The sequence below is a fragment of the Lissotriton helveticus genome, chromosome 5_1 (assembly GCF_964261635.1).
Source record: "Lissotriton helveticus chromosome 5_1, aLisHel1.1, whole genome shotgun sequence".
NCBI classification, from domain to species: Eukaryota; Metazoa; Chordata; class Amphibia; order Caudata; family Salamandridae; genus Lissotriton; species Lissotriton helveticus.
Window position 1 is genome coordinate 2,104,607,360 of NC_136065.1, and position 13,573 is coordinate 2,104,620,932.

The 13,573-nt window shown below is 44.2% G+C and overlaps 2 protein-coding genes across 2 annotated transcripts in view; one reads left to right on the top strand and one right to left on the bottom strand.

Annotated features, from left to right (window-relative positions):
• ADAMTS13 (ADAM metallopeptidase with thrombospondin type 1 motif 13) overlaps positions 1-3,414 on the bottom strand; it is a 271,774-nt gene extending 268,360 nt beyond the window's left edge. Inside the window, exon 1 of the mRNA XM_078646125.1 lies at positions 3,218-3,414. Coding sequence (XP_078502251.1) covers positions 3,218-3,286 — 69 coding nt within the window. The 5' untranslated portion in view covers positions 3,287-3,414. The remainder of the gene's footprint in view (positions 1-3,217) is intronic.
• Positions 1-13,573, top strand: part of REXO4 (RNA exonuclease 4) — a 140,826-nt gene that overhangs the window by 36,380 nt on the left and 90,873 nt on the right. The gene's annotated exons all lie outside the window — the stretch shown is intronic.

The following is a 13,573-nucleotide window of genomic DNA, read 5'->3' on the forward strand; positions in this document are numbered from 1 at the left end:
CCCTCATCAGCCAGGATAGCTTGATTCCAATGGCATGGAGAGCACGGGACTTACATCTGAGCATACCTGTCCCACTCGGGACGACAAATGCAAAATGGATGCTTGTGTATTTTGGGCACAGCCTCTGCCTTCAACTTACTCCTGTGCATAATGCCATTTAGCTATCAAGTCTTCGCATTGAATACATTAGGTAAAGTTTCTAATCCCCACTTCCTGGCATTCTCACTCTCCCCCAAAACAAGCTCCTGTTCCACACAACTGGGGTCAAGCACAATATGTAGCGATCTTTAGTACCACCACCCTACTAAAGTTTGACTTTCCTTGTCCATGCACAGTTTACAGATTGCTTTTCTGTTCTTGTATACAAGTTTGTAACTGCCCAAATGTTCACCTTCAATATTCAATACAGCTTTCATTTGTTATCATCCTTAGTTCCTTTTTCATCATTATCCGACAATCTGGAGATGTCCTCTGACACACAGGCCACTTGCTATTTAAACCCTTCCTCTTACATACCCATGCAAAATGCCCTACTACACTCAAAGATTTTGCATTAGATACCTGGTATTTCACATGTTGTACTGAATAGTTAAAATTATCCTAACAATAATATTTTGACATTTCTTTTCTAAATTGTTCACATTTCTTAGGTTTATCCTTTTGGGGTTTGTAACTATACTTTCTTCAAGAAACCTTATTCACCATTTCATTTCTAATTTGATATACTTTAGTTAAAGCAGCTTTAGCACAGCGACTTGACAGTTCTGCTTTCTTTACTTATGCAGTGATATGGTATAGTGTTGAGTCACCATTCACCCTCAAGCCATCTTCTGTCCCAGAACTACTGTTATGCATTACAATCTGGTCTCTTGTAAATTACTCATGCAACATTCCAAACTTGTGCCTAATAGTTAATAAAAGAATGAACATAGTTATTTACAGTTTCACTCTTTGTTTGTGTTGAAAAAAATTGATGTTAATGGCCACACACAGTACAAGTGAAAACACTCAACCATATCAGCCAATGAGTTGACAAAAAAGAGAACTTTCGATTTTACCTTTTTATGTTTAGGTCGAGCCTGGACAGCGCTTGCGCTGCTCTGCGAGGCATGCTGTATTCAGTATGGCCTTAAAGCTCTGCCCACTCTCTGCCCATATTTTTCATTGGCTTGTCTCATTTTCCTTTTTAAATGCTGGCTTCTGATTTGTTAATAGGCTTTTTAGTGCCTCCTTAGTTCCGCCTTGTCTTCATTTGTACCTTCCCATGAGGACTGGCCCTTTTACTTCTGCTGTAAGCACTATTTTCTTTAATGAGTTTCTCGTACTGCAGGCACGACATGCTTTCCTGCACCATTCAGCGTGCAATGCCCGCTTTTACTTTTCAAGCAGCCCTGGGCAATGGTGGCCACTTCTTTGAAATGAAATAGGTCTCGCATTTACAAGGGTTTGAGCTGTTGGCATTGTAAATGACAATGCCTTTTATTAAAGTGTTAATTATCAAAAAAGGATAAAAACAGTTAGATACAGTTCATAATGATACCAAAATGAAAGATAAGGAAAGATCCACAAGTTCGTCAGAAGATGTCATTAACAGTAGATAAATTGCCACAACTCATACCTCTGAAAACAAAATAAAAGTCAAGGAACAGAATGGCAGTAGTGAATCATAGGAACCCATGAACGGCATCATTATTTAAAAAACACAGAAAGATAGAGGAAAAAGAGAAAAGGGAGCAAGACAGAAGAAAAGTAAGAAGGAAGAAGAAAGGAAGAAAGAGGAAAAAGGAAAATGAAGGATCTCACTTGATGGTGCAGCAAAACAAAACACTACAAACCACATACTGGTGGCATACAATCAATCGATGGAGACCGGTCCTGCCAAGGGGAAGTGAAATTATCTAAGCTTGAGATCACAACCAGGGAAGATACAGTTGAAGTGAATCAAAAATTAATGAGGTTTAACATGGACTGCCAAAATGGGCTGTGGACTATAGCCCAGCCGCGTGTTAAGGGCGCTTCCGAAGTGAGGGGGAGCAGTGATACAAAAACTTGTGGTAAGCGAAGGATGGTCTGCAAACACTCGTGTACGTGAGCCAAGCGCCTCACGTAGACGGGTGTTTGTAGACCTTCGCTTGTATTCCACCCGTCTCAGTGTATCAATATCACTCCATTTGTGATTGATGGTAGGCTAACAATTTCACACACTAACACCAGCACCGACATTGAGGCCCACCAAAATTCTAATTTACGCCTACAGGAACAAATGGAAACAAGGGTTATTCATACTTTCTAAATTGGGGAAGAACATACAGAGCCACTACATGCAGATGTTACGTCACACGCACCCAAGGGCCTGGCATGGCTGAAGGGAAGTAACAAAAAGGGGGCGGGACAGCTCGAGGTTCACTGCCGGGTTAAGCATTCACTGTGGGATCCACAATGCTCCCTACATACACAACACACAGGAATGGGATCACTTTGCTGAACACCTCATAACAAGCCTGATGTCACAGCACTGTAACACAATATCACCACACTGCCCTAGTTGGTTGTAGCGTTGCAACTTGGACGGTTTAATACCAGCCTGGTCAGTATTTCTTAGTCCAGGCAAGTAAAAATATTGAGAAAAGTATAGAAATCCGGTAATTTTTTCCACTCTTGAAACAAAAAGCTAAAACAGTAAACACATAAAGAAATATGTTGAAAACTATTTGAGAGTTGTCTAAATCTTTAAAGAATGATTATTAGAACGAAGAGAGGGTTGCATGTAACAAACAGTCCTAACAAAGTTCACTCATTCTTTTTTACCTGCCAGCTCTTGGCTGTTCCAGAAACCCAAAACGTAAACAAAGGTTTTCTGAGAAAGGTGGCAACCCTAATTCTGCATTAGAACTTAATTAATGCTACTGCATTTTTTTTTTGCACCATCTGCAGGCCTCTAAGTGAAAGAGTAGTGGATAGCCCTCTGCAGCAGGGAATCAACCCAACGAGCTATCTGATATACCAAGGGAGAGTATTTTGGTGATTAAAACGCCACCCGCTGGGATGTGTAGAAGAAAAGCTACATTCCTCTTGCGCTATTAGAAACACCCTCTATGACGCAATCATGTTAGGAATGTTTAATTCACAAAAACACAAAGATCTGCACGCCAGCATCCCTTGGCCCCTTCCCCATAGCCCACATGCTTCCCCGAGCCCAACTACCCCTCTTACTTACCTCGCCGAGGCCCGAGGCCTCCAGGAAGCTGACGGCGGCCCAGGCCAGGGCTAGCAGGGCGGTGGTCATGGCGAGGGGCTGCCGAGGCTCGTCGGGGGGCCTCTTCGGGCCCTGCAGCCGCCCCCGGGCCCAGGATTGTTTGCAGAAAGTCAGGAGCGCCGGAGCGCAGCGTCCGAACAGCGCGAGGACAGGCAGAAAATGCTGATCAATAACAGACACGCGCTGGCCCCTCGGGGGGCGCGCGGGAGGTCTGGCTACGGACCCACTTGCACAATGTTCGTATTTGTGCAAGAATCGTGCCCTGGTGACTGCGCACTTCAGCCAGTTGGGCTTTGGCCGGACAATTATCCCTGTTTCGAAATGAAACTCCCTGCCTTCTACTAAAACTCTGGGTGTCTTTTATTTTTATTTGTTTAAACGTGTGTGCCAGTCTCACAGTCTGTCTTCCAGAGGATTCCCGTATCCTACTTAGACACACCATGCATGCGTACATTTTAGAATAGGGGCAGTTAAAAAAAAAAGTCGAGAGAATGTACGTTCCCCCTTGATTTATATTGACAAACAGATAATCTGTCTGAATAGGGTGAACTTGCTTGTTTTGTGGCAGAAAATCAACATTTCATGGTTGGCACTTGTGCAGTGAAAAACAGAGTTGTGAGCTCTGCTTTTGTGTGCATTGTGCTAGTGTTTTATTATGCGCTTTGTGAAAGTGACAAAAATAAAATGTGGATCCCTGTCACACGTTCTAATCTCCCCCTCCAAGAATTAAGGACAAAGCTTTGATGTCAGAGGTACTTTTTGGAGGGGAGATGGGAGCCTGCGTCACGGCATCAACATGATTTGCTTTGATTTTGATTTGATTTGTAATTTGTAGAGCGCAACGCCGGCGTAACGAAAGTTGAGGGGGCCCCCCCTTCAAGGTACATAAAGGGGCCCCCACTCCATATTTAATATGAAGCTCTAAGGCCTGAGTACTGTGCTGAGGGGGCCCCCTGCAGCTTAGGGCCCCCGCACTGTGGGTGCTGTGGGACACCAATGGAGCGCAAAAATTACCCTAAGGCATCAAGGCGCTAGAGACCAGCTGTCCAAAAACAGGAATGAAGGGGAAAGGAAGGTCCAGGTAAATGCTAGACCAAGAAAAGCCAGGTCTTGAGAGCCTCTATGAAAGGGAGCAGAAGGGGAATAGAACTGAGGGCAAGGGGTAGGGAGTTCCTAAGCTTGCTCGCTGCCACCAAGAATGCTCTGCCCCCTCCCCCCCCCACTTCCTCTTTTTGGTTCTTGGTACAACCAGTTGCATTTGGCGCAAGGAACGCAAGTGTCTCCTGGGGGAATGCCAATTGAACATCGTCTTTAATCTTGACGGGTAGGGAGCATGCCGTGATTTATGAACCATACAGAGTGATTTGATACAAATACGTTTTTCAAAAGGGAGCAGGTGCAGGAATTGTAGTCCCTTCCTGGTGGATTGTTTACTAGGAATGTCCAGAACGAGTCGTGCCAGTGCGTTCTGCAGCACCTGGAGTTTATACTGCATACTCTTATTGGTGACCTGGTGTAATGCATTGCAGTTGTCGAGTCTGGACATTACCAAGGCCAGTACTACCTGTATTCGAGCTGGTCGTCGGATAAGATGGCATTTTTTTTTCTTTTTTATATATCCTTATGAGACAAGAGCACATAGAGATGTTTACGTTCATTTGGATATTAAATCGAGTTCAATATCCATCAGAACTCCAAGGTTCTTAGCCTTCTTGCTTGGGGCAGGATTGATGCCTCGTTTTCAGCAGATCACGATTGGCCATCTAGTCGGGTTTTTGCATGCAGGAATCGGGAGGTGGGAGACTAACCTTGAAATCGGTATTCTCCATTCAGAACCGGGAGGGTTGGCATGTATGAATATATATGTTTAAAATGACTGCAGATTATAAAAATCACCCAGGACTGCAATGACTCATTCGTCCTCTTGGGATCTAGCAGTCAGCTTGATGAGAGGTTAGTACCAGCCCAGTGCTTTAAATGGGCTGGTACTCACTGGTACTGAGTACCGGCACTTCTCAGTTTTCCCCCCTTGAGTACTGGAAATTCTTGTGTCAAGAGAGTACCGGTACTCCTAGAGGCAAGCTGAGGTTGGATTCTGGGGTATGGGTACGTGCAGCATAGGTGCTGCTAAATACCTTCAGAGTGTGCGTGTCTGTGAGGCGCTGTGACAGTCAACAGTGAGTGTATTCCAGCGCTAGGTCGCTGCTGCCAGTTTCCACTCTAACTGACTGCGCAACAGGAGTAAGGAGATGTGGCCTTATGGACAGAACTCCTGAAATTGGGACTGTTGCGCTGTCAGTTAGAGTGTAAGGCTGCGGCGCTGGAATACACTCGCCATTGACTGTCAGAGCGCCTAACTCCTTTCAGCCAAGTTCGGTTCATGTGTACAGTGCACAATTGGTACTTTTTTGATGTTAAATATAGCGCACACTTGGCAATAGAGAATTAAAGCTCTTTAAATGAGAAGCACAAGTTCTACATTAAAGCATACTTTATTTTGTTTTTATGACATAGGGAGGTGAAATTGCAACATCTGTTCAATATCCTATGATTCTGGGCAAACCACGTAATCTTCCTGTGCTATTAAAAAAAAGGCTGCTTTCATGTAAAACTTCTGCTTCTCGGGTGAAAGACTTTAATGCCCTCTGGGCAGGTTTGCACTATATAAAACTGCAAAAAATACCAAGTACATATGAGCACAAAGCCACACCCCAGACAGGCTCCTACAAGACGCTTCCCAATCAGTTTGGTGAGTACTGGCACTTCTTTTTTCCATTTAAAGCACTGATCTACAGAGAGAAAAGCAAAACGTCAGCCATCCCCAGCCATTGGAAGTTACAGGTGCCATTCACCTGTACAGCCCTCATTCATCAGCAAATGGTAATGATGCAATGTAAAACATTTTGTTGTATAGCTAGCTTTCACCAATTATGTGGTCTGTCAGTGCTTGGCCTTACTATATGGTGCAGCGGTACACCGGTAGCATGGAAAGATAAATGTCACTTGTGGGCTGCAGGACTGTGACGCCTGAGTTCCTGGGGCACCAGAGCAGTCGGGGGATACTGGGCTCCAGTTGCATCAGTTGTTCACCGCTGGTGTCCTAGAGCCACAGTACTTCTGGGTAAGCAAGTACTCCTCTACAGCACTTGACTTTCTCAGGGGTAGCGAGCAGTCCTAGGCCTACTCAAGGAGGTGAGGTGATTTATACATTCAGAATACAGTTTACATTGCAATACCAGGTAATACGAATAATGTCTAGTCAGTGCTATCATTTATACAAGAAAAGTACTTTAATACACATAAGACAACTACACTACACATAATACTAAGATACACAGAGAAAACCAGAAGTCTCTGCGACCCTCTGGGATCGAGTTCTGACCCCAAACAGCATCACAGCACCTAGTCGCTAAGCATTATAGGGGTAAACAACCTTTACAACGAAACTTTTACAACGCACTACCATTACAACGCGGTCATTACAACGCAAACCATTACAACGCATTGCGCTGGGGGGCGCTCTAGGATAGGGAATAGGTTAATTTACTATCCAATAACCTTCCCTAGTGTCCACGGGGACTGGAGTTGGAATAGTAAATTAAACTATTCACTATCCAACACCCAAAAGCACTATGCGTTGTAATGGATTGCGATGTAAAAACCGCGTTGTAAGGCGTTGTAATAGCCTGCGTTGTAACGTCATACATCCCATTATAGGAACACAGTTAACATTGCAATGTGTAGATCATGTTGTACGGGTTACTCTTCAAAGTAGAGCAATGGTACAATTACTTGTATTACAGTGTTAGGATTCTAACGGTTGATATGAAGACAAATGTTCCTGTTCTACCCACTGCCCCACCACCCAAAGCAACAGGCGTGCCCACCCTTCCTTGGCAAGGACACCACTCTGGGTTGCCAGGGGTCTGGATAGGGGTTCCTAGTGTCTTAGCACAGGTACTGGAGTCCAAATAGTCCAGTAGCCACCGGGCTACCTGTAGGAGGGCAGTGAATGGCCAGGGTGCCTATCCACCATGATACCCTCCGATGACACCAAAGAGTAGGGGGCCAGTACCAAAAAGCCCACTAGTCACAGTTGGGATTTTCTATTTGCAGGGCACCCACAGGGACGGTGCTACTTGCTACCAGTGCAGGACAAGCAAGGACAACACTGGACACTATGCAAGTCCTGGTGCCAGTGGCCAAGGGTTTAAATGGTAAGTCCTACAATAAGGCACTCTTGCTTCCACCGGCTCACACAGCATAGGGGAGAGGTCCGGGGCGAAGCAGTGTCACCTTCATTGACAACATGGAGCTTTCCCCGTCTACCTCGGTGTTAATGTGCAGCAAGTTTTCTTATCTTGAGCAGCTGTCTGATGTCTCCTTGTCTTCTGAAGGACAGAATTGCCTCCATAAGATTCAAACAGTCTGTTTTCTGTTCCGATAACTGTTTGGCAAGCTGCGGCCCAGCTCCTCCCACAAGAGTCTCAATGGTAATCTGTCACAGAGGCAGCTCCTAAAGTTCAAAACCTAGCCCTGCATCTGAAAGGAGACTTCTAGATCTCAGCTTCATTGACGTCCCCATGTAAGTGCCTTATCAGAAAAGAGAACAGCCTTGAACAACTATCTGACTGATGAGGCCCCGCCTTTTATCGTTCCCGAGGGCCTGCAAAGTTTGCATCCTGGGTTCCCCTTCAATCCTGAGGCATATTTCCTGCATGTTGAGTGCGTGATCAGTCCATGTGAGGAGGGCTCTCCCAGTCTCTTGGTACCTCTCCGTCCTATCCCCAAGACAGGAATTTCAATTAACTCCAGACCAGGAAGCCCTGACCCTCAACTTGCAGAAAAGAAGCGGGTGATCCCAGCAGAGGGAGTCTTAGCTAAATGCAGATAAGAGCTAGCACCTCCAAGCTTCTGCTAAGTATAGGGAGGGGCAGAGCTGGAATGTCCAGCAGGACATATACCAGCTCAGGTCACATTAAACACATGGCTCACCATCCTCAGCCAGTGAACCCACTGGCTCTCAATACACACATCCCACCTCCTGCAGATGAAAAAATAACCTAGTAGTGGAAACTGCACAGATTTTACCTGGAGAAAGCTGGTAGGCAGCCCTCCTAAAGGGTACCGTGGTACAGATACAAAATAATGCTGCCACCACTGTCAGTCTACCACAGCCTTTGTAGAGGGGCATTAGCCACTCTTTGTAAAAGAGGAGTGCATTATACATGCCCCCTTGACCTCAGAGCCAAGCTCTAGGCTCAATCCATGTAAACATCAAGACCCTCAGTGGACATGTGTGATTGTCATGTTCAATGAGGTAGAATTCAAGACAACCTACAGTACATTCAGGGGACTTGCCCGGAGATCAATATGGGGCGGAGAAGCACACTCTCCTGTGCCACGTAGAAGACTTCTTGAACCAATATTGTGCCATCCACTAGATTAGCATTGAAAACATGGTTTTAAACCTATCTGAGTAGATTGACGGCAGCAGCTTGGACCCTACTGCACAGGCCTGTCAAAACCACCCTTTTGACAGGTAGTAGTACCTGAGTTAACATATAGGTCACAGGCCTGCACTCTCCCCTGCAGCTTCGTCCCCTCTGACATCGCTGCTGAGCCCCCAGCCTGGGTGTTCTAGGCTGCTGTCCGCCCTGTTGTGTGCAGTGGCTGTCCTGCGTGCCGCGACAAGGTAAGCACCCTGCAGCTGCATACCTCCTTGCAGTTGTCGTTATTGTGTCCATATCTTTATTCGTAACTGTTGTTTGTTGCACTGTGCGCATTGCCCTTTAATTGTGCTGTTGCTCTGTTTAAATCACTGCTTCTCTTATCCCCTGTTCCCTACCCCTCTCCGCCAGGGGCATATCACCATAGAGAGAGGATGACCCAGCATCCGGGTACTGTTGTGCCAACTGGAAAGAGGCATAGCAGAGAAACAGTAATCACAGAGCCTGTGGCAAATCCATTTTCAGTCACCAGGATCTACAGATTCCTATAATCAGTGCCCTCCACTGAGAGTGGCGGAGCTGATCTCCTCGCTGCGGGTGCTCAGTCAATTTTTTTCAAAATCGCTGGGGCATCGCGGAGCCCTCCTTGCCGCAGCAGACTACATCCACACCCTAATAGACAGAGGAGAAACCATGGCCCTCATCCTCCTCGACCTCTCAGCGGCATTTGACACAGTCTCCCACCGCACCCTAACACGCTGACTTCATGACGCAGGGATCCAGGACAAGGCCCTCGATTTAATTAAGAAAGGGGTTCGGTCTCCCAACTCACACTTTTGCTTTGGCACAAACAGACTCGTTGTCATATATGAAACTGTTACATTGTTGTCAAATCGGGGCTTTTGTGTTCTTTTCACTGGAATAAATGTAAGTAAAACATTCGGTCGTTGCTACAATCAAAATATCCTTGAAACACACAACCTGAAATGCACTTGGCTCTGCATGTGTTGTCTGCACAAATGATTGTAGAAATACACACCAGTGGACTGTGCACGTGTGGGAGCAGTTTACAGTATCAAGAACAGCCAGCTAGAGGAAAAGTGTGCATGTTCAAGGAAAGCGTGTGCACCAGTAGACATCGGTGTGCATGCCCGCGGGCAATGCTTGAAGTGGAAAAATAGAACTGCTGTACCAGAGTACATGCTTGTTTTGAGAAGTGCCGGTACTCTCCAATTAAAACTATTACATTTTTCTTGAGAAATGCAGGTACTCTCCCTCGCAAAATAAAAAAAAAATGCCGGTACCGGCCCATTTAAAGCACTCTTAACTTGCATATGTTGTTATGTTTGTTTAAAGTGTTGCGTGTATAAAAAAAGGGTGGAGGGAACAGGAAAGTGAAAGCGACCGCGAGACACGCAAGAAAGTGAAAGCGACTGGAGGGAACAGGAAAGTGAAAGCGACCGTGAAACAGGCAAGAAAGTGAAAGTGACCGGAGAGAACAGGAAAGTGAAAGCGACCGCAAGACAGGCAAGAAAGTGAAAGCGACCCTAAGACAGGCAAATGTAAACAAGCGCGTGCGGCCACGCTATTTAGAAACCGATGGCCCCTGCGCGCCGCTGCTCGCTCCCGCAAGGTGGATGCCGCCACACGCACGAGTGTTACAAAAGTGCAGACCGATTCCAAAAGGATATCTCCTAGAGCAGCGCATGCACGCTGCACTAGGCTCCACCTAAAAATCACTATGTAAGCACCAAAGACATACGTCCTTACTCTTGTTTTAACGTTCATATATACCCGTCAATGAGAAACTGATAAGAGAAGCAGATGAGGAACAAGCACTGGTAAATGCAGGAAAACATGCTACAGCCAATAGAAATGGAGGAAAAGGAAGTGGCTAGCAGAGGAACCAATGAAAACCCAGGAAAGTGAGGGGTGGGACGTTAGCTCCCTTAACAAGCATTGGAAATGCAATAGGGCTCGCATTAGGAAAGTTTGAGCTATTGGTCTTATAAATGACACATTTTTTATTTATGTTTTTGTAGTAATCATGTCCTCAGACAGAGGTTGTATAATAAATGGTTTATTAGAAATTAGGTAGATAAGATGGAATAAACCATAAAGACCCCAACAGGAACATCCTGCATGATGCTCAGCCCCAAGCCAACTGCCCAGCCTAAGCCCACAGACTGTCAACATTCCACTGCGCATCATAGCTAGAACATTCTATAATAAAAGGGGATAGTGCAAGGATACTACATTATCCTTTCCCTTTAATAACGGAACACAATAAACTTAAAGGGAAGAACAAAAATTTTGAAATATAAAGACATCTGTAACCCAGGGATGGAATTAAAATCAACATCACGAGAGGGAAAACAGAAATACAAAAATTGTAAAAGAAGAAGGAAAGTGAACAGATAGAATCAACCTCACCATCCTCCTCCTCCTCTAATTTAGAACAATGTTAGAATATGTAAATATTGAGTTCTCTTAATCAATGACCTTACCAAAACCCAAGAAAGTGCTACAGACAAGAAGAGAAAAAAATAAATAATGGCACACCTGTAGTAAAAGACACCATGGGACTACAAACCCACGTGTATAACGAAACCAATAAGGTAAGACTAATAAAGTAATCCCTCTAATAGGAATAAAATGCTTTCTAAAATGGATAAGGACTATAGAGAAATAAAACAAATTCCTACTCATATGTGTAAATTAGACGATGAAGGGACTAAGCCCCATATCTAGCCCTAAAAACTGAGGACCGATAAACAAATGGGACCCAAAACCTAAACCTGCCCCAAAAACTAGGGACCATGAATGTTAAACAAGGATAAAAAAAAACCATAGAGAGTAATGGGACTAGAACCCACTCCAAAGTGCTTCTCACATGAGAAGACTGTGACGTAGCCAAAAACGCCACCCCTCTTTTAAGAGACACTATGGGACTCAAACCCTAGTGTAACACTATTTAGGTGGGACTGACACCCCCTAAACACACAAAGGTGGGACTAAAACCCCCTCAAACAAAACTAATAATTTCAATTTTTAAAAGCTAGCGTGTTACAGGGTAATAGGACTAAAACCCATTCCTATACAAAAAAAAACATACACCTCTTAACCAGAGTAATGTCAAAGAAGAAAGTGGAATTGCTTAAATAGGATACTAAATCCAAAACCCATTCTTAAGGATCACGGGACTAAAACCCGCTCCTACACTAAGTGCGTGTAAAACTACATTGAAACACAAAACGTTACGAATTCGTGTCAGCACCAATAAGAACTACAATGGAACACAAAAGGTTGAAATTTAGGATAACAGCCAGTCAGACACTCACGAAAAAAAACTTCAGTGAAATACGCACGGAAAGAACTGCATAGAAACAGCAAAAATGCTACAACCCAAAACTACTAGTTAAGATCACAGCCAGACACACACACAATACCGCAACAAAATACTTTCTCTATTATAAATTTGCCAGCAAAATACAATAAGAGCTAGTATATGCTCCGGTGAGCGGTCTCTCACCCGAGGTCACCAAAGCAACTCGTCGATCTATGAACGTCGTAGTCATAATTTTTCCGACTTAAACAGAAAGTTTTCTTCTTTCTAAAAAATCATTGCCAGACAGGAATAACCATTTCGCCAGTGCGTAAAATAACATGTCTTTTACTGTCCTTGTTGAAGGATTTCAACAAAAAATGTTAACGTGTTTCTCGTAGAAAGATAGTTCCTATGGTGACAATGGACAAGTAAACTCAGTACGCAAAATGGTGTCACGTTTCCTACGTTGCGCCGAGTGGCTCTGCGCACAGCGTTGCTTACAGACGTGAAGAAGACGCACACTCCCAACACGTCATAAAGTGCTCAGGAGTAAAGGTAATCCTCGCGTTGTCTCTTTGTCAAGATTTAAAATGACAGTTGGTATCTTGAGTACATTGCATGACGCAGTTGAAAATAATGTTGATTAAAAACAACGTTAACGATGAAAATTAAACACTTTTAATACTTCTAGTGTCCACTATATTCTTCTTCTTGAGACAGTAGAAGGCACGGCTTCACACATCCGTTATTAATGTGACTAGACTAAACAGCTTAAGACATTAATAGTTTGTTTCACTGCCAATCCCAAGTTGAACGTTACGAGATGTAAATAGTACTTCTAAAAATAAATTCGAGATGTAAACAGTGCTTCCGCTTGGTGTCGAACTTGCGATTAATGTTTTCAGAGCCATTAAAAAACATAGGATGAATTACAACACGTGTATGTTAAAGTTGCGCTCGTGAAAGTACCGTTTTTTTTTTCCATGTACACAAGCGACCAAAAACAAGTAAAGATAAGATCATGCTTACTTCTGATGTTTAAGATGACCATATGTACAAGGAAAACCACTCACAGCACGTTTTGGCAAAGGCCGTCCGATCTGATGGACACTGATGGGGTCGTTTTTTCATACTGCGCTGATGTTCCTTTAGTGGCTCCTTACTTTGAAGCATCTTATATTTCTTGATTTCTTCTTTTCGATGATAACTTCCTTGTCTTTTACGTTTTGTGGCTCTTGGTTCTTTTGTCTTGATGTTCTTGTTTCCGCTCGTTATTTTCTCTCTGCTGAAGGATTATCTTAATTTAATTCTTTTGAAGACTACCTCTGGGTTGTTATTTATGCTGAATTTTGATTCACCCAGTGCGTGGGAAGGTCACTTCGTCGCCATATTTATTGTAGTAATCATGTCCTCAGACAGAGGTTATATAATAAATGGTTTATTAGAAATTAGGTAGATAAGATGGAATAAACCATAAAGACCCCAACAGGAACATCCTGCATGATGCTCAGCCCCAAGCCAACTGCCCAGCCTAAGCCC